Source organism: Merops nubicus, unplaced genomic scaffold (assembly GCF_000691845.1).
Source record: "Merops nubicus isolate BGI_N331 unplaced genomic scaffold, ASM69184v1 scaffold6984, whole genome shotgun sequence".
Taxonomy (NCBI): domain Eukaryota; kingdom Metazoa; phylum Chordata; class Aves; order Coraciiformes; family Meropidae; genus Merops; species Merops nubicus.
The window spans coordinates 21,717-30,182 of record NW_008602166.1 but is presented as its reverse complement, the minus strand read 5'-3'; the positions used below and the strand labels follow the sequence as shown (position 1 = coordinate 30,182).

The following is an 8,466-nucleotide window of genomic DNA, read 5'->3' as shown; positions in this document are numbered from 1 at the left end:
TAAGTTCTTCGGACATTAACTTCAGATTAAGTTTTTTCTAATATACACAAAACCTTGAAGAAGTAGGTTATAACTTGGAAATGTGTGTATGTCTCTGTCACATTTTTCAAGGAACTGATCAGTTTTGGAGGCCATACCAGACAAACGCCTGAGTGCAAGCTTCATTGAAATGTTCTAGGGTATTCATAATAACATATGCCTTGCACAGTATAGCTTCTATGCTAATCTTGTTCTCCTTATAGAATCTGTGGACATTTCATTTTAAATTTTAGGAGCGTCTTCTACTTTCTTTACTTCCTGCTCACATTGCCATGGAAATGAAAGCAGAGATCATTCAGAGATTACAAGGTCCCAAGGCAGGACAGCTGGAAAACACCAACAACTTCCACAATTTGTATGTCAAGAGGCACACCAATGTCAGGTATTTTACTGTAATAAAATGTGATGTCAACATTCAGAAAAACTTTGAAGAGAAAGTATCAAGAGAACAATTAAGAAAATAATTGTTTTAATATGCTTTTCAACATCTTAATGTTTAGTGTCTGTTAATTTGTTCAAGGGTAATAATTCCATATTCCAGAAAAGCCACAAAGGTGATATTACAAAGGAGTTTAGAAAAAGACATACATTAACAGACTTTCTTCATAATATCTTAATTTTTCAGGTTAAGTACTGAATCCTGCTTTCATGTATACTAGCCAAAACTGTAATTTGTGTCAGTTATATTATTCTGAATTTGTAGTTTTCTTAACTGGAACAATATCCCAAGTTTTGTATAAGAAAATAGAGGCAGCTGTGTCACATATGCATTTGACAGAGTACCTGAGATAAAATATTCTGCTGACAAACCTAATTATTTACTAATTATTAATTTCTAGAAGTTAGAAAAATAATTTACCATTTATGTAAAGTATTTCATCTTTATAAGTTGTTTTATGTGGGTTTTTTTATTGCTCAAGTTAATTTGAAAGTCATTCTGAGAAATTACTTTTTTAAACCAAGTATTGCAGGACTTCTGAGGAAGTTAATTTTCATTTTTGAGCACAAATACTTTTTCCTTAGCCAGATTCTAAGAGTTGGTCAAGTTTTGTTGGTAAATAAAACCATAGCGTGTGGCTTGAATATCTTAGGAATCAAGCTTAAATTTAATAGTCTGTATAACAAGTGAACAAAGACTTCCATGCTGCATATCACTGGCAAGTAAATCTAGACAGAAAATGTCTACAATGATAAAAAAATATTAGAGAATTTCTGATAACAAACATGTTTATTGAAATAATTACCGTTATTATATTTGAGATTTGTTAGTAGGAAAAAGATTTCTATTTTCTTAATACACTGTAACAAATATGGGTGTAGAATGCCTATAAATACTTTTAAATTTCATTTTAAATTTAAGGTTTACCTGTAAATATAGTCATATTTATTGCTCTACACTTAGCAGTGGCTGTTTTGCCTATGGTCATATCTCTGTGAAGTGCAGAAACTTTCAGGTTTTGCTGTTGCTTGATAAATCTGAGTTCTGCAGAAGGAAACTGTGACCAAGTTTCTGTCCATTTCTGTTGTAGCATCTTGTATGCTGATATCGTGGGATTCACTCGCCTGGCCAGCGACTGCTCGCCAGGGGAATTGGTGCACATGCTAAACGAGCTGTTTGGCAAGTTTGATCAGATTGCAAAGGTAGGTTTCTATTGGGCTGCTACTGTTAGCTTAAATAAATAAGTAAACTTTAAAATATTTTTTTCTTCTCAGGGACTCTTCTACCTTCAAACACCATTCCTGAGGCTTTGGCAGAAATATTAGTCTTGGAACATGTGAATTAAAAATGTGGCTCGTGAAACCCAAGATTACTCTCTCTACTAGGACTAATAGAAACATTTCATGGAGCCTACTAGAGCTTAATGGCTGATGAACTGCACTTTAAATAGTTTTTTTACAAAAACAACTATTAAAATAATCAAGACAGAAAACCTATACAATCAGTTTTCTGATCTTTGAAAAAGCATTAGAGAGACAATATTAATCCAAGTGATTTTAGTTACTAACAATAGCCTCTTGATTATCCAAGAAAAGATTTAAATACAGTCAGAAGATTTTCTTCTATTTATTTAGGTGTCATTTTTATAAAAATTACATCAAGCTTCATGCAGTGTGTGAAGATGGAATCAGAAACAATAAAGCAGATAAAAATTTTCAGTGTTTTTCATTAGTTCAAAAAACTGTTTTCCAGTATTGGTTAAAAAAAATAAGAATCTTTACAGTGCCTTAGAGTACAAAAGCTAGAAAATGGTGATTGCTAATTTCAGGAAATATTGTATAGTACATCTTCAAAGATGTAAATGTGGAAGTCTAGGTCATTTAATTTCATATTTCAAACAAAAAGACTTTATTTAGATTGAGCACGTGATACTCTGGCTCAGTTCTTCAATCTAAGGTGTGAAAAACACTGCAGATACATGTTTTGCAGTGATCTTACTTCCTGCTCTTGCCCACTGAGGACCCTAACAGATGGAGGGATCATGCATATAAAACTCTCTGAGAGCATTTCTTTTTTAGCAAACCAATCCTTGTCCACTGAGACAAGCTTACGTGACTTAAATTACATTAGTAAAATCATTTTAATCTTTGTGACAGTAATTCTTCATTTATGTAGTTCAAGTCAGAAGTGACTATTTCACCTTGCTTTTTCCTCCAGGAAAATGAATGTATGAGAATTAAAATCCTAGGTGACTGCTATTACTGTGTTTCTGGGCTACCTATATCTCTTCAAAATCATGCCAAGAATTGTGTGAAAATGGGACTGGACATGTGTGAAGCTATTAAGTAAGTGCTGAACTTTTTGTTAAATGTTCAACAATAAAAATTCAATCTCTTTTCTATTAGTAGCTGCGCTACTGATTGAAACATTAGACCTGCAGTAGTTGGTGTGTTTCACTACAAGGTCCAGTACTGTAGTCTTGATCTCAGCCTCAGCAAAGAAATGTTTTAAGATATTGGATTGTGCCAGGCTCTCTCATTACTACACCATAAAGATAATTAAGGGCCTGGAGCATTCCTCATATGAAGAAAGACTGAGAGATCTGGGACCGTTCAACCTTGAAAAAAGAAAGCTGAGGTGGGGGCAGAGGGAGAATCTCATCAATACATTTAAGTACCTGCAGGGAGAGTGCAAGGAAAATGGAGCCAGGCTCCTTGGTGGTACCCAGTGAAAGCATGAGAGATAGTGGGCACAAACTGAAACACAGGAGGTTCCCTTTGAACATCAGGAAACAATTTTTTCACTGTGAGGTGACTGAACACTTTCACAGGTTGCCCAGGCAGGATGTGGAGTTTCTATCCTTGGGAGATACTCAAAATCTAACTGGTACAGCCCTAAGCAACTTGCTATAGCTGGGCTGGCTTTTAGGAGGAATTGGACTAGGCAATCTCCAGATGTCCCTTCTGACCTCAACTATTCTGTGATTAAGAGATGGTAAATACCTTAACAGACATCACTTAGGACTTGGAAGCTGCTTTTTTCAGAGTCATGATGCTGCCACCCACCAGAGTCAAACAGCTCTGTGAAAGGCCAGAGCTCCTGTCTGCTGAGTTTGAAGTTCAGTGGTGGTTGGGAGAAGTTTCACCTCCAAAATTAAGATGCCTCAAGCCCTGAACCTGCGGAGTGATATTGAGCTTGTCTACCAAAGACATTTCTAATGGCTTACAGACTCCTGGGCTGAGAGGCTTACATCATTTTCCCTTAAATAAGCAATTAAATATGCTCATTTTACTAGACCCCAGGTTTAGATTTAGTTTTAACTTTTCTGTAATTAATGTTTTAGGTGAGGACTTTCTAAAACGTTTTGTTAGTTAACACATTAAGGCTCTATGTGAGAATTATGTTCTTATCAGCAGTATTTTGGATTTGTGAGTTACTATATTTGTCCCTTATTTCTTTCATCATTTGGCTTGTTCTGTCTTTGAAATAGAACAAGGTATTTGAGAATTCTAATGAGAATGCTTTTCAAATAGCAGTTGTAACTTATTTCGAGTAACTCAGTAACAGGAGGCTTGATGTGATTGTGAAAGAGGAAAAAGAAATATGGCTGTATCTGATGGGTTAACTCTTGTAAGGCATCTGAGCAAACAGCTACAGGCATACTTGATGACTGCTCTAGCTTATTCCTGAAGAGCAGATTGGGAACAGATTATAGGCAATGGTAGCAGTTCCAAAGATGATGTGACTTCAAAAAAAATATTGTGAAAGAGCAGCTTCATTTCCCCTCATCTTTTCACCTGACTGCTATCTGAACTCTCAGTTCAGAGCAGAAACAATTCTTTTGTAAGCTACCTGCCCTGAATAAGTTCTGCCAGTGAAGCTGGAACATTTCGTTATAAGCATACTAAATTGGATTATACACATCATGGTAAATGGTCTTAAACTTGTCTGTCCATAAACTTCAACTCAGTATCATAGTTTATTTCTTAAGCAAGGGTCTGATTCTGTTAGTTTATTCAGAAAATATTTTATGGGAAAAGGATAATTAAAACCCCTTTCACCTCTTTTTTTTTTTTTTTATACACCCAAGTCAGATAACTAATTGTCTGTAATTCATACTGAAGTTCTTTTTAGTCTTTAGGAGTTAAAATACTGTAGATGATTACTTATAGCAGCTATCATTAATGAAAAGCTGTTTCTTTTGACTTAAGATTGCAGTATATCTAGGTGAGCTACACTTTGCAAAAATATATGTCATGTGGAGGTCTGAGTATCAGACACACGTATGATTTGGTTTTTTAAACAACTGGACTTTGGTTTTAAAACTTGGTATGCTTCAGTTCCAGTTTTGGTGGATTTTGGCCAAATCACATTTACCATTGTCCAGGTAGCAAAGTAAGAAATTCCTTCATCCTTGTGAAGCATATGTGTGGTGTGCACCTCGACATGAAATGGGTAGTTATGTTGAACAGTGTGGTCTCAATGATTAACTACATGGGCACACAAAAGTGATTCCTCTTACCCTTAAATACTACCCTCATATGTGTACAATTGTAGTGACAAGAGGCAACTTTTTGTTACCTTGTCATATGATTTGATACAGGGTAATTACTGTATAAGCAGGTTGATTAATGCAAATTTGTTTCTTTTCTTTTTAAGGTATTGACAGAAAAGGTGTAGTATTTATGGAGACTAGGATTTTTATCTCCTTGCTTTAGGGACTTTTTGTAAAACTAATGTCAGTACAAGAATCAGGTTGCTGCATTTTATAAAATGTTTTTTTTCTTCATCCAGGTATGATTGTGCTTTATATTGTGTCCAAAGAAATCTGTTTTTTCAAGTAGTACTTGGAGTCCTCCTTTCCAAGCATTAAAATCTATAGATTTGGTTGTTTCCTCTGTTGCTTTCACTGGATGCTTTCCCTTTTTAATTTAGATATGCTAGAACATTACTATAATTAAACCAAATTGCTTCTTTAGCATATTAGGAACTAAAGCTAACATCCCTTCAGTAGAGCAGTAGGTAAAGTGTCTGTCCTTAAGTTCTGATTCCTTCCCCTTGGCCGGCTTAAATTGCTGGGTTTTTTTTTACTGGCCTTTCAGTGAAAATGAGAGCTTTCTGGTTTACATTTCAAAAGATTTCTGAGCTGTGTGTTGAATGTGATTTAAAAGCATTTGCATAGAGTTTATGGTGAACCTGTTGCTTTTTTCCTTAAGAGAATAAAACATAGAAAGTTACAGGCTGGTGGAAAAACAATGCTAAGCTCAAGCCATAAATTACCCTTCAAGAAGAACTGAAAATATAATTTTACACTTCACAATGCAATGCTTTACTTGTACTCAGAGAGAGACCTGATGGTTCCTCACACTTCAGAACTTCCCAGTTTTCTTTGAAATACCTTTCTGCTCAAGCTGCTATCAAGTTTGTTACTTTTTAGTGCTGGTTGATAAGGTCCTTCTTCATAAAAGCAGCCTTCTAGACTATAATGTTTTTTTTTTTTTGTCAGATATGTTTTTTTGTAATATCCATTCACTGAGGTGGAAACTGATCCCACAGTGTGTTAAGTTTTTAAAGCAGTCACAGTACATTGTTATTAAAGCACTTTGCTGTTTGCATTAACAGTTCAGTATAGAATTTACCACCTGAATATGGTTTCAGTTCCAATTGTCTATGAAGCAAAAAGGAGGAATTCTATCAATTTGCCAGGTGCTCTGTTGTACAAAGTTTATTCAGTCCTTTTTCCTGATGGCGTATAGCTCCATTTTGAGCAATCAAATTTTTCTTATGCTTTGAAACCTGCTTGCCCAGGAGTGGGATGCTCACCTTAATAAGCCATAGATGCAAGTACTGCCTGTGATGTTGAGAGGTGGGCACCTGAAGTGCTGGGTTTAAACCCGCAGCCCTGAATGAGGGTTGGCATATGGATGATGTCCACAGCCAGGCAAGAAAGATCCTCCTGATTGGTTTTCACCCAGAGTCTGGCCAGCCTTCAGCCTTGAGTAGGAACCAATTAGGAATCACCATCAAGTGCCCCTGCTGTTAATGCTTTTAGCATTAACATCTTGTCCTGCCTCCAAGTTAACAGCATAAAAGCTGGCTCTGCTTGCAGTGTTGTGGGGAAGTTTACCTATATAGTAGATGTATAGCTCCCTAACTGTTCACTGTAAGGAGTGTTCCGAGCAACAGCTAGACAAGATCAAGACCAGGACAGAAAGAGGATTATGTATGTAATGTGGCTTTTCCTTGGCAATTGTTTATGATTGGAATTGGACTCATGGCCTGGCTTATTCCTTACCCCATAACCTGGTTTCTAACTCAGCTTGCTCCTTTCTTTGCTGCATCATATACTGTGAATGAATGTATTATCTATTTATTCCTCTGGTGGTTAGCCATCTCATATCTTTCGTATGTACTTGAGAATAGGATGGTAAAGTCTTTCCTGTGTGTATACTACTAATGGCCTTGTCCTTCCTACTGGGACAAGCCATCAGCAAAACACCATCTTAACTGGGTGCTTTAAGGCTAGAGCTTGTCTGTCAAGGCAAGATATGTTTGTGTATGAATGTATGTGCTGTTTTCCTTCAGCCCAATTTCCACTCCCTTGTCTGTCTAGTAACTTCCTAATTTACATGTTTCTCAGCCACAGATTCTCAAAGGCTGTCTTTGATTTGGGAGCATGAAATGAATTCCATTTCAAAGGGAAGGGGAAGAAACTGTTGGATGAGATGGTTGTACCAATTTTAAAGATAGGTGCAAAATAAAATAAGTTTTTTTAGGTATGATTTCATTCCTGAAAATCTGATCCAAAAAGAAACCATGCTTTTAAAGCTGACAGTTTGCAGGAAACTAAGTACACAAGGTTCACTGAATGTCCTAAAGCACTTAAGACAGGGCTAGGTGAATCTTTGATACATTTGTCCAGAACAACCGATGAGTAAAGCTCGGATAAACAGAACGGATGCTTTCCTAATGATCTGAACTCTTGTTTGTGTGGTGTAAAGTTGTTACAACTACCTGAAAGCTAGGTACGATCGTGAAAAACATAGAATGTTCACAAACTCAAAGATCAGGCTGCAATAGGAAAAATACAGTTGTAATGAGTATTTTGAGTGCCCAGCAAGGATACCCACACTGACTGTGGTATGCTGGGGTAAACCAGAGACACTCTGGGAGCAGAAAATAAAATAATAGTGGAAAGTTTCAGATATACTTGTGTAGGTAGGGCAAGTGTCCCAGGCAAGTGTCCAGGGATGTGATAGGCTACATTCCTAGACACACCTAGTGCTTGCATTATCATAGCAATTTTTCAGGGAGTGCAGGAAAGAAGTAGTAATAAACCCCAACTGGGTCCAGAGTAAAACTTTTAATTTAAAAACTTCTATGGTTTCTTTGATTCTTGAGACAGAAGATTCAGTTCTGGAACATATTATACTTGCTCCCCTCCTTAACACCTCAGAGCTTATTATAAAGCAGACTTCATGGTTTGCTCTTTAGAATATGGCCAGGCAGCCTTTTGACAAACACTCCTAGAGGACAAATCTTCCTCTTCCACTTTGTCCAGTTTCATAAAACACTTTTTTTTCCCCCTAAAGTGTTAAGCTTGTGTCATATATTCCTTGTGTAGAGCAAATGGGTTGTCATTTGCCAACAGCTTACAAAGATTATTTACAAGCCTTCATTTTCAAGCGTCAGCTACAGGAGAGCAAAATAAAATGGCAAAGTGAAAAGAGGTATCAATAAACACTTGTGTAATGGTTTGAAAGCAAACCAGTGAGAGACTCCAAGTCAGAAATACAATTTAATAGGAAAAATAAAAGAAATGCCATAGCACAAAGAAAAACCACAGACAGAGTCAGAATACAACCAGACACTCTGTAGTTAGGGTGGTGGTGGCAGTCCAGTTGAAGTGGTCTTGTTGAAGCATTGATCCCGTAGAAAAGATCTGGTAGCTCTTGTCCTCTGGAAATCCAGTGGGTAAGCCCTCCTGT

The 8,466-nt window shown here is 36.6% G+C and overlaps 1 protein-coding gene across 1 annotated transcript in view; it reads left to right on the top strand.

The window, feature by feature from the left end:
• Positions 1 to 272: 272 nt before the first annotated feature.
• LOC103770963 (adenylate cyclase type 2) overlaps positions 273 to 8,466 on the top strand; it is a gene marked incomplete at both ends in the record, with an annotated part of 28,684 nt that continues 20,490 nt past the window's right edge. The window contains 3 exons of the mRNA XM_008938244.1: positions 273 to 421; positions 1,569 to 1,680; positions 2,696 to 2,823. Coding sequence (XP_008936492.1) covers positions 273 to 421; positions 1,569 to 1,680; positions 2,696 to 2,823 — 389 coding nt within the window. The remainder of the gene's footprint in view (positions 422 to 1,568; positions 1,681 to 2,695; positions 2,824 to 8,466) is intronic.